The sequence below is a fragment of the Lonchura striata genome, chromosome 8 (assembly GCF_050655825.1).
Source record: "Lonchura striata isolate lonStrDom1 chromosome 8, ASM5065582v1, whole genome shotgun sequence".
NCBI lineage: Eukaryota > Metazoa > Chordata > Aves > Passeriformes > Estrildidae > Lonchura > Lonchura striata.
The window spans coordinates 17,471,647-17,494,731 of record NC_140710.1 but is presented as its reverse complement, the minus strand read 5'-3'; the positions used below and the strand labels follow the sequence as shown (position 1 = coordinate 17,494,731).

At 36.9% G+C, this 23,085-nt stretch overlaps 1 protein-coding gene across 4 annotated transcripts in view; it reads right to left on the bottom strand.

Moving 5' to 3' along the window:
* Positions 1–7,960: 7,960 nt before the first annotated feature.
* ABCD3 (ATP binding cassette subfamily D member 3) overlaps positions 7,961–23,085 on the bottom strand; it is a 28,360-nt gene continuing 13,235 nt past the window's right edge. For all 4 annotated transcript variants that reach the window (XM_021525818.3, XM_021525828.3, XM_085586522.1 and 1 more), the window contains exons 4-23: positions 22,595–22,683; positions 21,662–21,731; positions 20,763–20,860; positions 20,085–20,208; positions 19,082–19,138; positions 17,825–17,967; positions 17,426–17,495; positions 16,926–16,995; positions 16,706–16,803; positions 16,536–16,627; positions 15,982–16,070; positions 15,834–15,906; positions 14,804–14,867; positions 14,362–14,439; positions 14,204–14,269; positions 14,012–14,101; positions 13,715–13,834; positions 13,169–13,273; positions 11,758–11,814; positions 7,961–11,018 (exon numbers count right to left, since the gene is read on the bottom strand). In XM_021525818.3, the coding sequence (XP_021381493.1) occupies positions 10,941–11,018; positions 11,758–11,814; positions 13,169–13,273; positions 13,715–13,834; positions 14,012–14,101; positions 14,204–14,269; positions 14,362–14,439; positions 14,804–14,867; positions 15,834–15,906; positions 15,982–16,070; positions 16,536–16,627; positions 16,706–16,803; positions 16,926–16,995; positions 17,426–17,495; positions 17,825–17,967; positions 19,082–19,138; positions 20,085–20,208; positions 20,763–20,860; positions 21,662–21,731; positions 22,595–22,683 (1,731 nt within the window). In that variant the 3' untranslated portion in view covers positions 7,961–10,940. The remainder of the gene's footprint in view (positions 11,019–11,757; positions 11,815–13,168; positions 13,274–13,714; positions 13,835–14,011; positions 14,102–14,203; positions 14,270–14,361; positions 14,440–14,803; positions 14,868–15,833; positions 15,907–15,981; positions 16,071–16,535; positions 16,628–16,705; positions 16,804–16,925; positions 16,996–17,425; positions 17,496–17,824; positions 17,968–19,081; positions 19,139–20,084; positions 20,209–20,762; positions 20,861–21,661; positions 21,732–22,594; positions 22,684–23,085) is intronic.

The window sequence follows — 23,085 nt, the reverse complement described above, 5'->3', positions numbered from 1 at the left end:
GTCTTTCTTTTCATTTTCAAAACAATGTACAGTATTCACTCCAGAACTAAATTAAATATACATTTAGGAAACTTATTTTAGGATAGCAGTGTAGGCAAGTTGCCACAATCTAACAAGTGTATAAAGCAAACTACCAGGACACCTGCAAGGATAAAACTAGGAGAAGTCACAGTTCACAAACTGGAGGTTTTGAAGAGTCCTGAGTCACATTTCTGCTGTCCATTGACATGAACAATTAGTCAGGGTTTGCATTCACAGCTGCTTCTATTCCCACACTGCTGCCTCTACTTGTGCTTGTGCTACTGATGTTCATTCAAGGCATTGTGGGGCCTGCCACAGAGATGAGAACTGCTAATGATGGTGGTCAGCATACACAAACACAATAACTCAAGAGTTGTAGTTGGAACTAATTGGCTATGGATCTCAACACTTAATACATGTCTTAAAAGAAGATACCTATTGTATTTATGGAAAGGAATACCTTACAAAATTAATATCCCAATCCAACAATTTGTACAGAATTGTATTTTTATTATTTGTCCCTGCTGTGCTACAAATGCCATCTATGTATGGGTTAAAACTCCTGGGAATGTGTAAGTGTGGTTTATAGGGGGTTTTCTCGGGTCTTAGTTCCTCTTTTTATAGAGGGAAGAAAAACACCAGAATTCTCCCCCCAAAACCCTGTTTACTTCATGTTGAGTAATAAATGCTTTATGCATTTTCTGCTGATACAAAAGCCTTGTATGGAGAAGGAATCTTACAACAGCAATCAAAAACATGAGAGCTCGTGGGAGTCAATTTAAAAACATTCCAAAGTTGTCATCATTGCTTCCCTTCCCCGAGGCACTCTGCTTCCTCAGCTTCATTCAGTGCCAGACACACAAAAAGGAAGAGCTAATAGGAAAAGGAAAGCCTGTAATTACAGCATAGCATTTATTAAATTAGACCATGCAGTTGCTTGTCATAAACTACACAGAATGATGCTATAAATCATTCTTCATTACTTAAAGAGATTCTGGGTTTGTTCTGAATATGGGGAGAGGGAAGGAGGGGAGAAGAGATGCCCACAGAAATGCAAACAAGTGCCTTAAATGGCAAAAGAGAGACCCCTGACTGCAGGAGCTCTGGAAGCCTGAAGCACTTCTGTTTCCTAGCTGCAGTATGTTATCATCCAACAATGCTGAGTAACCAGTCACGGGGCTCAGATCCTATTTCAAAGAGGGCGTTTTCTGTTTGTGGAGACAGTTAAGAAAGGGGCTTCTTAATTGCAAACTTCTGTAAATTCTATCCCTTGGGCTGAACCCACGCAAAATGTTTTATGCAGAGACTTTCTCAGAGAATTGTGCTGGGTAGAAGTTGGTACACCAATAAAGGTGTTGTCACTAGGAAGAAAGACTAGGCCTGCACATGTGGCCACTTCAGCACTGTATGGATTTAAGATTAAGCCAGACACACAGGAAATGGATATGAGAAAGGGAAGGCTTTTCCTATGCACCTAAGTTCCCTGCCTCCTCTTCTAAGCAGGTTTCTGTAAACAAGCATGTTCCTACTGATGCTCCCTGTTCCCCTGTTCCACTTAGTTCCATCACCTGAAAAAGGTATCCAGCTATTTCAAGTGGATAAATACATTTGCATAGTTCCCTCACACAGTATTTGTGTCCTGTCCTTGAGCGAGTGAATGTGTAACACTGCTCACTTTAACAAGCCTGCTTTGAAACCACATTCTTCTTCACACAAGCAAATAAAGGCTGTTGCTGTTCTGCTACTTTTCTGTCAGCCCTAATAGCAATACAGACAATAAAATTGCTACCATTACTTAAAATGAACAACTGTAGAGGACTTCATAAGCATATGATGGATATGGCAGCAAACAGCTTTGCTATTTCTAGCAGACTCAGCTTTCCAGTGTGAGAAGGCTGCTGCTGAGAGGCATGTAATGATAAGAAAGTGATTATGAGCTTAACTTGGATCACTAGTGGTGTGGCAACTCAGGACAAAGAGTTTTCTGCATGAAGTGACAATAAACAGCTTTGATGGATTACCCCGTTGGTTCAGTTTTGTAAAGCTGATTATTTTGCAGGTTAGTAGTGATTGCCACATTTCGGAACCTTGTAACACACATTATCAGACTCAAGAGTCAATTGAATAATCATCTAATTACACAGAATTTATCCACATACAACTAACTATGCTTTTTATAGTCTATGTTTGTTCTGGTGTTCATGTTTGAGAATGACAGGAAAAGAACAACCTGCTGGACAGGACAGAAGCAGGAGCTGGTCAGCTGAAAATCCATGGTACTACTCACCACGGCATATGCTCCCTCACAGACTATGCCCAGTAAGTCCCTTACAAAGACAAACTGCCAGAGAGAGCTGCCCTTCCCTTATTTGAGGGTATGTGTCCTCCAAGGCTCTACAGCAGAAATTTTAGCAAAGCTCAGGGCATAAAGATGTACTGCAGATCTCTTTCTTACAACATATAATGAAAAACCTTCCCACCAGTGAGATCCTTCTGCTTCTTCTGGCACAGGCTCTGATTCAACCCACAGAGCCTCTTGCAGCATCCCCCCAGAGAACCCAAAAAGAACATCTTTCCCTGTAACTCCTCAGCCTCTCTAACTGTAGCTGAATTAGCCAAGTTCACAGCAAGATTTCCCTCAGGGGTGGTTTCTTCATGTCAAACCTGCCAGTACCTGGCTATAAACATGCAGCCACCTTGACTGCCTCCAGGGTTTCACAGCCATGCCATCTCAGATGCCCAATTCCAGAGGTTGTGCCTGTTTCTCATCTTGTCAAAAGTGACATATTTGTGTCACTGGCTCTTGTAAGAAGCTTGAAATGCTTCTGCTCCTGACTTCCCCTGGCTCCTTTGTTGATGTTTCCCTTCCTCTCCTACTCATTCCCATGACTTATTTTTCACAAGAGATGAACCTACTGCCTTATTTCTTCAGACAGGTAGGCAGGATCTAATTTTAATAAAGATATAGAATCTGAAAAAATCCATATCCCTTAATCACAATCAAAAATATAATAATAGCATAGAAGCATTGTTTTTTTTACCTTCTACAGCTCCCCTTGGTCAGTATTATTGAGACAGTAACTTCCAGAACATTCACTGGCACTGCTCCAAGCACCTTACTGCACCTAATTACATTTAAGCATAATTTTTTAGTGTCTTGTTTAAAATAGCAATGAAGTTATTAACATGAACTTTACAGTTCCAGATATCATTTATACTCCTTGTTGCATTTTCTTTATTTTTACATTTTCTACCTTATTACTTCAATAAATATTTAAGTAGCAAAGTACTGACATTGTTAATTTAAAAAAAAATTAATTAAAAGAGCCTTAATTAAAACTCACCTTCCTTTCAACAGAGAAATATTTTCCCGGTGAGATCACATGGTAATTTTTAAATTAGTTATTCAGTAACTACACAACTCAAGCAGCTAGAGCACTAGAAGAGCTAGAGTGACAAGTGAGATGTTTAAACCTACTCCAATAGGAAACACTCATTATTCCAGGGAAAATAGTGGGTTTGTGAGTTGAGTTTTTTATTTTAAAGAGTGCATCCTTGATTAACAAAAAACGCTTTCCCTCTCTTGCCTTCATACTTTACCATCCATTCACCCCAAATATGTACATCTCCACAGAGATTTCGCAGCTTTCCGCTTGATTGTTAACACGATCACCTGCAGAGCTCCCCAAGGGCGCCACCAGAGCCGCGCGTCGCTGCGGCGGGGCCGCGCACACCGCACCCGCTGCTCCCTCCCCGCGCAGCCCGTGGGAGCAGCGGCCGGGCACGTCCCGCATCTGCCGCAAGCCATCTCCACAGCGCGAATTCTGCAATCCCTCTCTGGTTTCTGGCCTTCCTGCGCCTAGAAAAGGTGACACCAAGTGGTAAAAAACGGCATAATCGACACATTAACAATCCGACTGTTTCTAAATGACAGTTTGAATCCGATTTCACCAAAATTTGGAGGAAAAGGGCACAAGAAATTTATTAGATCCTCTCTTTTCTAATAATGAAATTCTCTATTTCCTAACCCTATTTTCTAATCATGGAAATGAATAGAGAAACTGGACAGCTCAACAAGATCTGATATTAAGGGCAGGAACAGCTCTCTTCTCCTGAACGCTTCCCATATCCTATTCAGCTTCTCCAGGAATCTTGAACTCCAATATACCCTGTGTTGTCCAATATTCAAACATTGCTGGAAACAAGGCTCCAGTTAACAATTCATCAATACTTACCTATTGTTTGCATGTGGGTATTGAAGCCTGCATAAAACCATACTCCCTTCTGCTGAACAAACATCTTTAGTCTTAGAAACTCAGAAATAGCAGAGAACTGTATTTTCATGCTGACTGTTAAGCTTCTTATAAGACTTTCTTTCCTCAGTATCCTTCAAACAGAAGAGTCCTCTTACTGCCCTTTTAACTCTTAGAGGAACGGACTAAGTACCTTACAGAAAGAACTGTAGTCTTTTAGAAGTACTGGAAAATGTTTTACTACTGCCACAGATGTCATAAATTGAGCTGTAGAAGCCCTTTGAATTATGCTGAAGTACAAGCTACATTTTGAACTATGATAACATGCTATCCAGTGGCAAGGAAAAGAAAGGCATGGGTAGGAATAGCTGGAAGGCAGCTGTGTTTGAAACCTGGGCTATTTTGGGCTGTATGTGCTTTGAGTTCTGCTGAGCCTGTCTTGAAAAAGCAACCCCAAAAACACCTTTTGTAAAAAATGACTTTCCACTCCACAGCCAGTGATAGGCACAAGAAGTCACAACAGGTCCCAGCTGAGAGGCTGTTTTTCTGTACCTGTCTCTCAAGCAGGTCCCTACAGAACAAACTCGGAGACAACAAAATACACGGTGCCTGCAGGAACTGCCACTGCCTGTGAGACATGGCCCCATTCCAGTACCTTCCCTGCCAGCAGCATGAGGCACCCCAGGGCCCGAGGGGCAGCTCACAGAGGTAACACCCTCAGAATGAAAAGAAAGTGCACATCTAGCCTCAAGCAGCATTTCTAAAACTCTCTGCATAGAACTACTGTAAATGCAACTATTTTCATAATTGAAAAAAATTGGAAGGTTTTTTTCTTAATCTAGTTAGCATTGGTGGGCTGAGATTTGACCTTGGGCCGTAATTCCCTACTATCCTCCAAAAAGTTTTTGCACATGGCTCCTGGCTTTTCAGAGAAGTCTTGTTGCAATATATAATATTGCATCCAAGTTTTAAAAAGCCTCTGGCACACATGCTTTACTTTTTAACTACTATTTTTTCCCAGCACATTAACCCCTCTATAGATACTGCACCTTTCAGTGTGTTACCATGTCTATCCCATCAGTTGCTTCTGACAAAGCTGTGTTTAGCTGTTGCTTTTGTGGCAACAGATTCCTGCAGTAAAATACTACAACTAAGTAAATAAATAAACATTGGCTTATTTTGGGGAGCACCTTTACACTTGTCATAACTCACAGTGATTGAAAGTAGTCAATTGGTTTTTAGGACCTACTCGCACTAAACCACTCAGGATAAGGAGATTAAGGGTATATTTGGTTACACAGAATGCCTCTTCAATTGCACACATGGATTGTCCTTCAGAGCAGCCTCCCCGAGAGTTTCAATAATCAACCTTAAAAAATTAGCTTTGATTTCTCCAAACTCTTAAGTCACTTTAGTGGAGAAAATTTCCTTAGTAACATGGGTGAAGTTCCCTATTTCTGCCCAAGTAAACCAGACTCAGCATTTTTTTTTTTTGTTGTTTTTTTTTGTCTAGACAGAATTGGTCTAATTTTTTCCAGTTCTGTTCTATTTTGGTCAGCATCATGTGTAGATGCCACTGGTTTCCTAAAATGAGGGATGGGTGGGAAATAAAGGATATTGGTTTGTGGACAAGCAGAACACAGGGCTGGGCATTACAGCAAATGTGCTCCTTTCACCAGTAAAAGCAATTGTGTTGATCTTCATGGTTCAGGCTTGCCAAAGGTCACTAAGAGAGAGGTTTCTAAGCAGTGTAAGAGAGATTATGATTAAGCCTGGTTTGTGAAAGACATTCCACATAGTAGAGTGTGGAAGTCCAAGTTTCCACACTCTCACATAGTCCAAGTTTCCCTTCTCTCCTGTTTTAAAATGCCAACTGGATGATTATTCTTGCATTGTAGCATTCATTGCAGGATTACTGGCAAACAGGAAAATGTCTTCAGTTTCTCAAGTCAATCCACATGGAATTTGCTTAGGCATATTATTCCTATTAAATCCCTGAATTTACTGTATTTTCCAAACTACTCCCTTAAAACAACTTCTGTCTGTGAAGTTCCAGGCTGCTTGTCACCTGACTCTGCCTTCAAATTCAAGGAAAGAAAATGATGCAGAAGTTCAAGGAAGGCTTTGAAGACAACATTTTTTCTAAGGTTTTTAATATGAAAGACAAGCTGCTTTCATAATAATCTAACTTGGCTATATTTCTGTTTCAAGGTGAACGATAGAATGGTTTGGGTTGAATAAAACGTTTCATCTTGAGTACATGTGACAGGATGAATTTCATCAGAACATACAAACGAACATAGGAATCTGTAATGTGCACAGCCACTCTAAACTTCCCGGTGAAGTTTCAGGCATCACAATAAAAACCTGACTGTGTCCAGACCACTGGCAAGAGCCTGGATCACAACATGTGAAGGGAAAACCAACCCACCTCTTCCTGACACAGTTGCACATCCCTGATTAGTAAAATCAAGGAAGCTCTTTCCATGCTCAGGAAAACATCTGGCTACGTACACCTAATAAAAAAGCAAATAGATTACACATAGAAATAACTGCTCTGAACAGCAGCCTTGTAAGCAGAAATTTGAACTTGCACACTGTTAATTTTTTTGACAGATAAAAGTTGTGGTTTATTTTCTCTATAAAACCTAGAGAAACCCTTTCACCCTACTATTTTTTGCAGCAAGATTTCAGATTATCATTACCATGGATGTTTCTATGGACATCTCACAGTACCAACAACATTAAATTTAAATTTTAATAATGGATTTTTTAACTTTTACCATAATATATCTAAAAATAAATTTATGTATTAAACATCCCCTCCACAACACAGAATTTCCTATTTCCTCCTCTAATTCATCAACCTAATTGAACAACACTTTGATTTGTAAGACTGCATTCTTGTTTGAGACATTTTCCTTCAAAGGGAGGTCTACCCTTTAAGAATACTTTACAATACACTTGTTGCACAACTAATCTCAGTTAAGAAAAAATCTGTACTAGTTAGCATTAGAAAACACTAATCACTCAAAAATCAGTCAATTCAAGCATATATTGGCTGCACTTTTACACTACTGTGTTTCAAGTATCCTGATAGTTGGTATGTCTACCACAACAAAGGAAAACAATTAAAGCATACAAATACAATGAAGGTGGAGAAATATTAACTTATTGTCCTCAAAGTACAAAGATTAAGGAGCACGCACAAGATAGTGATATTATGCTAATCCTATTCAGGCCCTTCTAAAATCAACAAAGAGAAAAGAAGTGGCCAGGAGACAAAGGAGAGAGAGGCCAGGATCACAGAATATTCTGAGCTGGAAGGGTCTCACAAGGATCATTAGAGCCCAGCTCTTAGGTCAATGGCCTGTACATTATTAGCACCACACTACAGCCAACTGAGCCAATCTCAGTGCAGACTTTAAGCAGATTAATGTATCTATAAACCCATTGCTCTAAATACGTGTCTTCAAGAAATGAGCTCTCGTACTTGGTTAAGCCTAAACCAGATGGCAACACCTGGCTGATTCCAGGGCAAATTTTAGACAGCACTGCAGATTTTCAAAGCTGAACACAAAGACAATTAGATCATTGAACAACTTGGCATTTGTTGCATATGCATTTACTGTATTATTACAGAATTCCTAATCACATCATTAAGAAACATAAAAAGCCTAGATATATTTTGTCTTTAGATTTTTTTTTATTATTATTTCAGAGGCACTTAATGTCTTACATTTACATAGCGCCATTTCCCCCTCCAAAACACTTTACAGTATTTACACACAGGAATGTTTCCCACCGTTGAAATGCAGCCATCTGACTATTTCCAGTACCATCTTCAAAGCACCAGCAATTTGAGACTGAAAGTATTCATCAGTATGTTGTCCATTAAGATAGTTCAGAATTCCATTTCATGAACTTCCAATTTGTGCTATTAAAGAAACATAACTAAAATACAGTATCACAGTGCAATTCTGCAACAGAACTGAGACTTCAAACATTTTCATTAGATTTTTTTACAATCCCTTGTTAGATCAAGTCTGTCTCAAACACTTTAATGTAAGGCCTTTTAAGAATTTAATTCTGAAATATCATTTTTTACATATTCTTTATAAGCCTCCCTTACAATCAAGCAGAGAAGAATATTTTTTTTTTCCTTCCAGTATGTTTAGAAACACCAAATCCTGGCCCTAAGGAGACACCAGCATCCTCAGTTTCAACAAACTTCATGGCACCTAAAGGCAAACATATTCCTCCTTGGTTTTGGAGATGGATTTGTTTGTTTGCTTGTTGTTAGTTTTAGAAATAAATACAAGATTACACAAAATTCTGTTACATTCAGTAAAATTCTAAAGTACAATTGGGATAGGCTGCTGGGGGCAATGTAAGTGTGCTGTGTATGGTTTTAGTTGTTAGGATTAAAAACACATTAAAGTATCCCAAGTTCACTATTCCACTGCAAAAGACTGCCCTAATCACAAAGATCATAGCAACTTTCTCAGTTTCAAGAACTTTGTCTTTCAAAAAGGCTACTAAAACATCCCTTCCAAGAGAAGAAACTGCATTTGTGCTGAGAACTCCAATCAAAAAAAAAAACCCTAAACCAAAACACCATCCCACACCAACCTATCTGGCATCTCTATTTCCACGGTTACATTTGGAAAAAAAATTACGACCTCAACAGAGCATGCTGCTACCTGCTATGTTATGGCTGATGTGAGAACCTGAACAAACAGAACCAAGAGATTAGTGAAATCAGGCACCTATCTGCCTTCCTGTAAAACAAGCACAAAAGTTATTCTGGTACCTTATTCTCTTGAATATGCTGTACTTCAGAGAGAAGCTTTATGATCTTCATTGATGCATTATATTCAGATTCTACTGTAATTGCTAGATTCTTGTACCAGGATAGCTGTTTGCATTTGAGTACTCTGAAAGAATACTGACAGGTAGGGGCAGGAACTACGATAAAAGGAAAAATATTAACAGGTAGCAATTTCAACATGAAAGAAATTTACTAATCAAACTGGGTAAAAATTAACAGACAGCAGTGCATCCAAGTACATATTCATTTTACAAAAAGTAGGGGCTTTTTAAAATCTAAACCCTTGATAAAAGATGCACAAAGTACAGATGTATTGCATATTTTATGCATGCCTTCATGTAGTGCATTCCTATATTACATCTTACATGGAACACTAAAAAACTACTAGACCTTCACTGTAACATGCGTATTGTAATTTTGTTTTAAAGCCTAAACAGCAATTCAGTTTGAATTATACTTTCCTATTCCCTGATCAAAAAATACACCTTGCTGCATTTATGCTTGGCAAAGTCAAACGACAACCACAGTAATCATTTGTATGGAAAAAACAATTACAGTAAACCATTTTAAGAGTTTGGTTCCTTTGAGGGGATTTGGAAGCTGGAACAGGAAAACCAGCAAGGACTGGAGATCCTTACAAAACACAGAATCACCAGTAAACAATTTGTATTGGAAATCAAGAAACATCATGACAATAAAAGAATAAACATGAAGACTGAAAGCATTGTTTGAGGCTTCACAGTCCAGAAGACCAGAGAGCACCATTATCACTTGCTTTCAAATTTAGACGTGCAGGACAGCTAAAACTATAAGATCATCACATTTTTTGTAAGAGGGAGAAAAGGAGGAATGTGGAAAAAGTAACTGCTGTGTTATAGGACTAAACACAGGACAACTGTCTGCTATTTCACAAATTAACATTTTTGAGCCCATTATAACCTCTACTGATTTGATGAATGACTGGACCCACATTCTTTTCTCTGCTCCCTCTTGTGAGAGTAATTCATTTCTTCAGAGCTAAAAACATTCACGAGCTTCTTTGATACAGGGATCATCACTTTTCTTTCCCTCCTCTTTTTTCTTGTGGGTCGGCCCTTTCCTCCCTCAACCTCCTCTCAACTCTTCATTACCACAATACTTCTCTGACAGAAGAAGGACAGGTGGGCTAGAGGATGGATGAAGCTTTTGCTAAACTGGGAGAGAATGGGAGCTGAGCTGCAGAGAGAACTGCATGGACAGACAGATGTTAAAGATGAATCCAAATCCCAGCATATAACAACCTTTTTTTTTTTTTTTTAAACACCAGAAGGAATTGTTTTGTCTTTTAGTTTCAGTTCATCCTTTTCCAGCAAGGGCACATTGGCTACATCACAAGGCTTGGACAAGGAAAAGGCTCTTTCAATTGAACAGGGCACAGATCTGAAGATGGGACAATGTCCTGCACTGTGTGAGATCTCTCTGAAACATGCATAGAACAGAGCAAAAATCCAAGACTGCTTTGCAGGAACAAGAGAGGTAGCAACCCTAATTTTAACAGGGTTTTTCACCGAAGGGAAAGAAGGTCTACAAAAGTCAAATCAGCCGATTTCAAATGGTTTGCATCCCAGGATGAATCAGGTTACACTAATTTAAGCCCAATTTAATTTAGGCAGGTTTTTAAACCACAAGAATAAGGACATTCTTAGTACATATCAATAATTACACCAACATATACACAATTAGCAATATCCTACATAATAGTAAATGCTTAACAAGCTGAGTAATTCTATAGTACATTGTCTGACATTCTACGTATGTCCTGTAATCATCAATCTCTAGCAGTTCAGTTCATGACTTTAAGATCCAAATTCAACTGTGTCTTCAGTTATTTTCTTGAACTCATAGTTTCCTCGGCCATCCATATGCAAGTAGAACTGAAAAAAAACCAAAATATGTTATTAATTAAAAATTACCAGCTCTGTAAAGACCTAAATAAATTATATTTGAAGTACTTTTTTACATCTTTAAAAAACATTTAAAAAGTTCTAGAAAAATCTTAAACTCAGAGGGTAAGCTGCTCCCACCTCACACATCATTAAATTCACCTGCCTCTGTAAAAATGTCAAATTACATTTTTGCATATCATACACGAGTCCGCTAATAGCCACATCTAGACTTAACGCTGTTCTCTTGGGTTTTGTGTCAATATACTTAGGGCACAGATTGATCCCCCTGTATGAATTCAGTATTTTTATCCGCAGGTACAGTCTGTCTGCATAAAAAAAACCAGTAAAATCTTACTTTGCAATAAGAAAGTCCATGTCTCAGAGACATTTTTTTAAAGCATAAATGTATTAGATATAATGAAAGCAAAAAAACCCATGCTGTTTACTGAATTCTAGTTCAAGGATTTTTTTGAGTCTAAGAAAGACTTAAGCAAGCCTCTCAAACTTTATAGATACATTTAAAATTTTGGGATAGCATTTCATAACTGAAAGCATAAGAATATTTCAAAAAGTAAAATGAGATGATGAAAAGTAAAACCTTATAAAAACCCAAACAGAACATGACCTATTAGGATGTAAAATGATAACACCTCGAATCACCAAGTCCATTTCACACAGTCAGTCAACAAAACCCAGAAATATTCTTAATAAAGCTAAGATTACATACATCATGATGCTTCCAGAGTGATTTCCTGTGAGAAACAGTGAAGAGAGTGATGCCAACCTATATGACAAAAATACCCACAAAACAGTTAATTTTTCTCATGGCTAAGGTTATCAGTTTTTCAGTATTGTATCAGATGAAGATCTTAAATTCATAACCACAAATTTCCAGACTATTATTAACACTATACATATATAGCTTTTATTACAAGATTTTGCAGGGCAGGGTGGGGAGGGAAGCAGTTAGGAGGGATTTATCATTTTTTATTGATTTCACTATCCTTTTACTCCTAAAGATTTGTCAAACATAAAATTAACTGAGTAAAAGAGGCAAGGCAGGAGGCAGGTAAAACAATAAAGCTGGTGAATAAAGGAATTTTAACAACAAAAATATCCCAAACCCACAAAAGCAGTAATCAATTACACACTTAAGAGTGACAATTTAAAGTGAATAACTTTCCTTTGTTTCCTTTCAACCTAGCCTACTATTCATCTCCAACAGTAGGAGCAAGGACAAAATTACTCTGATGATAAATCAAGATAACATTTTTTCTTTCTGCAAGGACAGCCTAACCAGGAATTCTATTTTTTCAGCAACACGCACTAGCCACTTGGCAAGCACAAATGAATATTCGTGTTAATAGAATAAGAAGCATATTAAAAATAGACTTTAAAAACTGTCAGGGTATTGATACCAATATGGTAAAATCAATTCATTAAATAATGCTTTTTCTTCTGCAGAGTCCTCACCTAATGTTCATTCACTACTCCAGAGGGCTCCTTCAGTTTCAAGCACAAATTTCAGTGGATGCACAGCTTTGCTCCTTTATCATTCTGGAATACTGCTACTTAGTAACTAATGTCATTTCAAGCCCTTTCCTTTCCCAGACTAGGGTGTGAAATTTCACCTTACTGATTTCACATGGCACTACAGAGATTTGAAATGGTGAGTTTAAGAGGACAAGGAAACACAAAGCAATAATTAGCTTCATCATATCTTCCTTGAGTGCTTGGCATCTCATATTTCAAAATAGATGGAAATGTCAACTTCCAACATTTTACTTCTGTTGCCCTGCCCAAAAGAAGCCTTTTGAACAAGAAAGCATTCTACAATTTTAGATTATTTGGTCCTAACTTGACATTCTAACACTCTATCTGGAGAAGTAAGGTTATTTAGCAATTAGTAAGAGTTCTCTGTATATCATAGAGAATAAATGCACATCTAAATTATCCTGGGACTACAAAATAATTAGTGAATTCTAGTGTGCATAAAGTTGTATGCCCCTCTAAGCTTTTTTCCAGATTAAAAAAAAAAAAATTTTAGTGTGCACTAAGTGTAAGGAAGAGTGAACCTTGTACTATTTTACATTTCTTGTTACTGTACAGAGAGATAATTCCAGAAACAAAGAGCTCACCTTTCGGCAGTGGCTGTAAATGTAGCCCTCTACATCCACACTGACAGCACTCGTGCACTCATCCAGAATTGCAAACTGGGGCTTATGATAGAACAGCCTTGCCATCTGGAATGCACACAAAAAAAAAGGGATACTGTGTATACAGAACTACCAGCAATGGTGCAGTGTTAGAAGTTAAACTAAGAATTAGTGTCCAAAAATCTACTATGGAAAGGGAATTAAGTTGGTACTCACTGAAATCTGAAAATCCAAAAGCTGCACATTATCTTATACTTTTTTTATTCAATTATTTTAGAAATTCTGTTTATACAATGAAAGCACACAAGACATGGTGAAGGGATGTTTAAAAACCAATATTTCCTTTTAAATTTTGAGTACAAACACCCCTATTTTCAGTTGTTCTCTCAGTATTTAGGTATTTCACATTTTTGGGTGTTTCTTTTAAGTCAAATACTAATATTTAATAAATAAAAATAGCTTTAAGTTCAGATTTTATTTTTTGGTCATGTTCTGCATTTGTTAAGCATTTATGCTTTTGAGACATACTGCCATTCTCTGTTTTTCTCCCCCGCTGAGTACATCCATCCAGTCCTGAACACTATCCCAGCCTCCTTCACGTTCCAGGATTTGACCCAGCTGGACATTATCCAAGTACTCCTTCAGCACCTTTTACGGAAACAGGAATGACAAATATAAAAAGCTATAAAGGATTACACCATAACATTATCAACCCTGGTAAATATTAGAGTCCTATTAAATGCAGTGCTTTTCATAGCAGTTTCAGTATTTCTGAGTTGGAAGCATTACTCATCCTGAGCAAGACCAAGGGTTAATTATCATTACCTGGTCAGAAATCCCTTTCTTTTTCTGATCTTCCAAAGTATCTGGATATATAACTTGATCTCTGAGCGTTCCAAGAGTCATGTATGGTCTCTGAGATACAATTAGAATCAAAAAGATATGTCAAATATTTCTTAACATAGTCAAAGTACAAAGAAAGAGAACATTATTGTCCAGTAAAGTACTTGGTCTCACCTGAGGAACATAGAATAACTTTCCTCTTACAGGTTTCGTTAAACGCCCACCAAACAAAGGCCACAACTGCAAAAGGAAAAAGATTAAAACTTGACAAAAACGTCCAATCACAAACATGCTTTGCATCCTCCCCTGTTTGTTTTATAAAGTTCCCTTACCTCACCAAGAACACGGAACAGGGAGCTCTTCCCACACCCATTTGGCCCACAAATCAGCACATTTGCACCAGATCGAACCTAAAATTGCAAAGCCAGCACATAAAATGGCAGTGAGAAAGTATTGCTGAAAGTTTCTACAAGCAATAAGACAATCTAGTATCATCATATGCTTCTACACTACTTTCTGATATTAAAATGAGTAATTTCCAGCAAGATTCAGGGTTTTTTTCCAACTGGTTTAGCACCAACTGCAGCTGGAAGAAAATGCACTTATAACAATACAAACTTTTTTGGGTAAAATAGCTTATTGCCTCTTTTTTTTTTTTTAACTAACATGACAAATTGCTTGCACTTCTCTTATAAATTGGATGACCTTTGAAGCTATCAATTTCCCTTGAAATTTTATATTACTATTGTTCCCTATGATACTAAAAAAACTTACCTCAAAGTTAAGGTCTTCAATCAAAACATCTCCATTAGGTGTCACCAATGGAACATGATCAAACCTGTATGTATTGCAAAATTAAAAAAGAAAAAACTACAGTTGTCTAAAAAAAGCTAATACTGTGTGTTCACTTGAGAGATTTAAGGCACTTGGAAACACCTCACCAGTACTTCATTCACTCTCCCAGTTTCCAACTATAAACAGCTAAGGAAGTTCTTGAAACCCTAGCTTTAAACATCTACAAGCTTGGTTTTATCCCCTGAATTTGTTTTTTGAATCCTTCTAAGCGTTTGGTCTCCAAAACATCTTGTGGATATAAACTTACATTTAATGATGCATGGCATTTTAAACCTAGCAGTGAAGGGTATCTCACTAGTTCTACAACATGCAATGAATGACTTCTCTGCTCACCTCCCCCTTGCCTTTTTTTTAATGAATTAAAATAGCTATATCACCTATTTTCCCCCTTCCTTCCTGTCTTTCCCCTCTACTTCCTCTGCTTTCCACACTGTCCAAATTATCTGATCTTTTAACAGGCTGCATTTTATGCTTTTAAGTACCAGTACTATGTCAATGCCACATTCCTCATACTGCAAAGAATGTAGGAACATCATGTACAAGTACATCAACAAAATTTCTAAGCATGCAGAACTAAGAGCAAGTACTTTGTAAATGAACCTGATTTTTACAGTTGAATTATATAATGGAATAAAATCCATAACTAACATATTTCTAAGAGGAGACAAGATGGTCTGAGAAGTCATATTCTAAAGGACAGTAAGAATGTTACCAAAAACCCCAAGTCCAGAGAGCAGAGTATGTCTTCTGGTAATATGAGAGGATAAGAATTGGCTTACAGAACAGAAATTCTGAGTGGGTGTGAGGTGGAATTACTAATAAATAAAGTTCAACAGGAACTACAAATTGTAATAATGGGTATTCAGACCTCTATTAATGGTCGCAGAGAGAAAGACTTAAAAAAGTCTACATTAAAAATATTGAACTTGTGGAAACTTCACAAACATACTTGATAAGGTTATCACTGTTGATAATTTCTCCAGATCCAGGTATCAAAGACAAAGGTTGCTTTTTATCTCCATCTTAAATAAAGAAAAATGTATTAGTGACTGAAATGCTACACACAGATGAGATATTGCATATTATATCACATTTACCTTTTTCTTGTGATATCATTGTACGCTGATATTTGCCACTGTTCAAGTCCTTCAGAACCTGCATTAATTCTGTGATTCGAGCTGTGAAACTTAAATAAAGAAAAATCATGCACAGAAGGTCTAATAAGCACTCTGTCAAACTGATAAAATGACAAAGTTATTCAACCCAGCACAGAAGCAGAATGTTTACATTTTAGAGTTGCACCAGGCTGTCTAATATGCACCATATTTTAAAAGTTCCTTTTCCTTTTTTTGTAATAGCCAAATTTTACTTCTTACAATGTAAAAAAAAGTTTGGTAAATAATCAATACATAATTGATTTAAGTGCATTTGACAAGGTTTCAACTATACATTAGAACTCCATGCTTGTACTATCAAGATGTGAAATTTCTGGTGGACATAATTAGCACATCTTCAGATGCATTTTCACCATAAAATGTTTTTAATTACTGAATTTTTAGCATGCTGCAAGGAACAAAACACATAAGCTCATTTTCATTCTACTATCAGTTTCTGAAATTGAGATGAGAAAGATTCTTACAATTAATCTTACCCAGCCAATCTTGTCATTTCACGGCCTGCTAAGACTATTCTGCCCAAAGCTTGAGACATTCTCAGTAACATTCTTCCACTTTGGTAGTAATCCTAGAGTAGAAGAAAGTTTCTTTACATGGACTAACAAAATTTAAGATCTAGAGGTTGTTTTAATTCTGGTCTATTTACCTCCAAAAGTTCTGCATGAGTGCTATTCTGATGACGGGGATCAGACAGGTTCAAAAATGGACGACTAACAACCAGGTAGCCAACCACAGTGGCAAGGTCTGCAGTTTAAGAAGAAATATCAAGCTGCACATTAATTGAAACAGTAAGAAAAAAAGACTTCTTATGTAAAAAGTTTGTTTTGTTATTTATAGGAATCCATTAGCACTTGACACACACTTACATTTGGCAATGATAGTGTCAATGAAACCCATAGAGAACCGGAACAGGATGAAATTATGCAAGTGTTCCACCTGGTAAGTTACAGAAGAAAGAAGTTCAAACTACCAGTACCTGCTTTATTATCTTTTATTAGACATTTGGTTCAAAAAGTTATTTTTCAGTATTTCAGTTACATTAACATGCCTCTAAGAGTGGTAAGCACTGCACAAGAGTCCCTGCTGGCAAAGACTTGCATTTGTGATCAAAACAACCTACACATGAAACTCAACAGTGAGAACAATAATTGTGGTGGATGACAAAGGTAAGTGGCAAGAGAAAGGCCATTCTAACAGAAACTACTGTTCTGCTTATAGCCTACCAACTAATTTTTTAATCAAATGAAAGTAGCTGCAAAAACATCAAGCCACTGTAAGGCAATTTTTATGAATACATGTCATGAATCATCACTATAGAATTAATTAGGTTTTGCTTAAAATATTTTAAGAAATAAAAGAGGCTTACCAGCTTACGGAAAGTCTTGTGAATAGTCTGTTTTTCTCTCAAGTTTCCATTATAAAAAGCAATTTCCTCACTAAAAATAAACAAAAAAAATGCAACTTTATTTTGTTAAAGACAGTTTTTGAAAAAAGTCAGCCATAAAATATGAATACAGCACTTTCAGTTACTTTATGAAATAATAGTTTGTACTTTTTCACAACAGTAGAACACAGAATTATTTATACCGCACGTAGTCTTGACTATGGAATATAATGCACATACAAATTACTTTACAGTACATAAAGATGCAGACACTTGGCTCAGACCTGATAGCATCCTACTTCCCAAGTATATTTTAACACACAAGTTCCACTTACCCCACAGTATAGTCACTTATATCTCAGCAGCCAAGCAAGTGCATACCTGTTTGTAATGAGCCGTGAGTTGACGTATCTGTACTCCCCTTCATACTTTTGTTCTACAATAGTCATCTTGCCAATTGGTCTCCTTAAACGTGTAAGGAAAAACCCTGAAATAATCAAGTACGCCATCATGCTAGCTGGACCCTGTGAATATCAAAAAAGAATAAAAGCTTAGGTGGTCTCAAATGACAGTATCTATATCCAAAGTGCCCAGAAAGCATGAATCCCTTAGTTCTCACCTCCTATGTGTCTATGTTGCCAGTTCAATTACATTTGCAATTCTCATCATGTCACCTTCTTTGGTATTGTAGATACTACTTCACTATTTTTACTAATTCTCTGTCCCTAGATGTCCTTCCCACCCCAGCCTTCTATTCAGGTTTTTATCACCACTCAGTGTGACCTGTCCCCTACTGTCCTAGTTTATTTCATTAATGATTTACTGGGACCCTCTCATTTTTTTCCCCTCCTTTCCGCCTCCTTCTTTTTCTTTACATTTGCTGAAGTGTCACACAGCAATCAATATTTTACTCTCTTTGTCTGCTATACACGTTTCCTGGTCTCTCAAGCAGTCCTGGATCCTAAGTTCCCCTAGATGAAGGACAGATGATTAAATACCACGGAAGCATGGAATGGCATAAACTGAATTTGGCATAAACCACAGAAAGTAACTACTACAGAGAGCAGAACAAAGACATCTGAGACAGACAGTTACCAAGGTTCAGTTAAGCCTTACTGTCTCAACAAAACTTGCACCATATGTCACCCATAGCTACACCTTTTCAACTCTTGAACATTTTTGGTAATGCATCATTTCACTGATTTGAAGAATTAATTCTGCAATTATTCGGCTTATCAAGTCTTACAGCTCAATGCAAGAAATGGTTCCCCCTCACAGAGGCTGCACAGAAAACTTGTTTTCACCTTTAAATTAATACAAGACATAAACAGTTAAAAGGGTATTGCACTAAATAGGATTTCCAAATAACTACTAGAAGAAAATAAAGAACTTTCTTGGTCCTTCGCATTGTTGATCAAATGCCTGAAAATACTGGTTTTTATTTTGCTTGCCTCAAAATAGAGGGCACCAAAGCACAGAAAACATTAGGTGTAAATGCCTGTTTTTAGTATAGCCCTTCAAATCATTTAGGAATCCGCAACTACCACCTAGAGTTTTCCTCAGATTCCAAACAGGTACAAGGCTAAAACCAAAGAAGGAAAAAGTGCTTATAGTTCTATAAAAAAACACTCAATTTACCTGTGCTCCTATTGCACTTGTTAGCTTGAAGATGTACAAAACTATATCCAAGAAGGGCTGTAAGAAGCATAGGAAAAAAGCCTTAAAACACAAACACAAAACTAATATAAAACAGCCCAGAAGCCATGTACCACCCCAAAAACAGTTACAGCTCTGTACTACAATACTGGCAAGTTAATTATACAAACTAAAAGCTAAGACAAAAGGATTCTCAGCCACATGACTTTTTCCTGAAAACACTGGCTCTAGAATTGAGCATAAAAACATCATGATCATCAAATACATACCATATGAAAAGAGTACTTTGCTATTTTAGGTCTGTAATGACAGTCTGCTCACTTATCAAAGGTGGACTAGAACCCATAAAAATTTAACTGAAGTAATTATGAGAAATACTGAAAGAATAGTTAATGCCTATTTTTGGCTACATCCCTGATAGGAGAACTATACCAAAGTTCTATAACCTCCCTCAGTAAGCTAAAACAGCTGAATTACAGGTTTTGTAGTCAGAAGGTTTTGAACAAAGTAACTTGTAGTTTACTTATACTCAGCTTGCATGAAACAAATAGCATCAAAAAAATTTAATCTAAAAATGTCAACGGTATTCTTATTCACAACCCAATCACCTTAAAATTCATACCAGAAAGAGGGAAAAGCTTATTCAACCACACCTTCCTACACACAAAAATATTTGTGTAACTGAGAGCCAGCCATTGCTTTTCTCCTGAAAACTATCTACCTGAGAGAGCAAAGTCATCACTGTTCATCTGCAAAAGAATGCTGTATGTTCTTTAAAGAAAATTTAATACAAATTATAACAACTCACAACAGTGCTTTGGTTATGAAAGCCACAAAGAGTGTGAAAAAATCTAGCATCATAAACAATTTTTTTAGTACCATACTCCAAGCAATCCACCTACAAATGCATGTAATTGTTGCGAGCTGACATCCCCATCTTAAATGTCTACAGCTACTACTCAAAGTTGTCTCTCAAAAGACTTACCTTGCTAAGGTTTGAGTACAGGTCCACTACACTATTACAGAATTTTTCCACATCCTGTGTAAGGAGTTGATCTGGATTAGCTATTCTGTTGTCCAGATTTCCCATTTTGTAGTATGTATAAGCTCTGAAACAAAAGAATTGCTAAGTGGCAGGAAAAAAAAAATCATTACCTGGGATCTGAAATAACTGGAACACCCTTGCTTCATACAACTGAGATGCTAAGTAGGGCAAACATTACTGTATGGAATCAACATAGCTTGTGCTTTTACCTGACTAAATCCACATTAAATGCTGCAGGATTGTTTAGGCATTTAGGCTCCAGGATGTCTGAGCTGAAGCTCAGGCTCATGCTGTGCTACTATTGAACTTAGAAAACCCTCACACATTCTACTATAGCACATCTGACAACCAAAATTCAGTACAGAAGACAGTACTCAAGCTTACACATCCAATTCAGTCCTCACCATATGAAGGCACCTGAAGTACTTTGGAATCTGACCCAATCATGGAAGTGCATTTTGTCCCCCAGTTGAGCCAACTTCACTGTCTTTGTAACTATGGCATATAGAACCTGGATAAGCCACTCATCCTCAACTGCAAGTTAGTTGCAACCTTCTTAATATGTATTTAAAATTACTTGAATCAACTTCTAAAATCTGTAGACAAGGTGTTACTTACTTAAGATATTCTTCATAGAGATATCTGGTAAGTCTTACTCGGAAGCAGAGTTTCAGCTCATTTAGACCATACTTTAGGAAGTTATTTACTAAAGAGATCTAAAATAAGAGACAACAATATTTAACTAACAAGAGCAAATATACTTGGATCAATTTGCCGTATAAATTGTGTAAACACTTACAAACAGAACAATTCTCCCCTTAAAGTTAAGACTGTCACAAACACACCTAAGACCAATCAGGCAGTATCTACAGGACCACTGCTTAGGTTTCTGTCTCCAGGTCCCAGTAGACCTCACCACTTAAGATAAAATACATTTGTATTATACATTTTCAGCTCTTCTCGTAAGCTCTAGAAAAGAGCCACCACTTTACAAACACTGCCTTAAATGTGTCAACTAGTTTTAAAGTTTATTGCAAACCAGACAGCAATAATTATTTCTAACTGGTGCAGCTCAGAGTTGTCAAATAGCTGAAGGAAAGTTAAAAGTGTGGAAGAAAGCATAACAAATCTGTGAAAAATGTAAGGAATATAAAAATTAAAGTCTACAAAAAAATCTTCATCTTCAATGGTGCCAAAAGAATCCCAAACCTATAGTCAAAATTGCCAGCAACAAAACTAACCTGAAAACTCAAACATAGCTGTTAAAAAACAGCTGCTACTAATAAGGAAATATGTTGATAAAGTCTCCCACACACCGGAGCCAGAAAATTAAATGCACTTTCATACCGATCTGTATGTGAAACAACTAATTTCCATAGGTTTTAAGATGTGTATGTGAATGTGTATGTGAAACAACTAATTTCCATAGGTTTTAAGACACTCCTTTTAAGAGACCTTTTCTTCAAAATTTTAATTTACATTTAGAACTAATAGGTCAGCACAAGAAAAGCACTTACAGCAGGCATTGCAGCAATGAAGTTGAACAAGTATTTCTTGAAATCTTTTCTGCTGCGGCCAATGATAGCACTGTAAATGACCACCAGCTAAGAGTCAGTTACAAGAGAAATAACGAAGTACAAACTTAAGTGGATAAATTCCCAGGGGACTACACAGAGGGGGAAAAAAAAATCATCATGGAAACCTGTAGCATCAGCTGTAGGATCCAGTCTGACACACTCCTGTAAGCTAAGTGGCAAGTGGCAGACTGAGCAGTTATCTCCTATCTGCTGCTCTGTAAATGCCCACATTAAAGGCTCAAAAATTCATGGTCACAGAAGACCAGTTCTTTCCCTTCTCTGTTTTCACAGATTCTCACAAGAGAAACAAAGCAGTCTTTCCATTCTACAAAGCACGAAATGTCTCTCCTCAAACACAGTATCATTTTGAATTCACAGTTCAAGACACATTGTGATTTGCTTAAATTAGCAACAAGACCAGCAATAATCAGAGGTCTAAAAACCACTTTCTAAAATATTAAGACTGAAAGCATTGTTTTAATAAATCTAAAGAGTAAACAGCTCAGTGGGAAGAAATAAAAGTCCTAATAGCCATACACCATGTCTTAGACTTAAGACATATAACCACTATTATGTACCTTATTGAACATTCAGATCAACAAGATTTAGAGTCTTCAGTGTACAAAATGTTACCAAATGAATATTTAATAAATAGTTTAAAAATATTAATTTAATAAAATAATTTTATTGATGAACAAAAATAATTTAATATATTTACCAAAATATAGTGGTCCCTTCCCAAATAGCAACTACACCAGTTTTCCAACAGTTTTAAACAAGCAAGCTATAAAATATCTGACTATGTATTCTGATAGACAACTTTTCCTGTTAAACACATGAGAGAATGTTTAAAAATAACAAACGCATAGGTACCTTTCAATGACTGTTCCATTTTGAATCATCCAAATATCACAGTAAGTTCGGACTACCAGCATCACAGCAATAAGCAGCAAATAACCTGTCTAGTACAACCACACAAATGTAACAGTTAAATAATGACTAAAATTCACCAATTTTTCAGTAACTCATCCAGCTGTATCTAACAGAAAATACTACCCTGCTGCCCTAGCTAATGTAATATTTACATACTTTGCTGGAAACACATTAATGTACAATACCTTAAATAAAGTACTGAACTACATTTTTATGGTGAAAGTTTGCCTTTTAAAGAGCTGTATTTGGTTGATACATATACTGGACACACATTATAAGATGGAGAATTGCAGAAATAAAGAAGTTACTGCTATTCTGAGACACCTTTCTGCCATAAGGTTGCAAGAGACCTCTGAACATCATCTACGTCAACTCCCTACTCAGAAAAGGGCCACTAGTAACCAGTCTCCAGTCAGACCAACAGTGAAGAC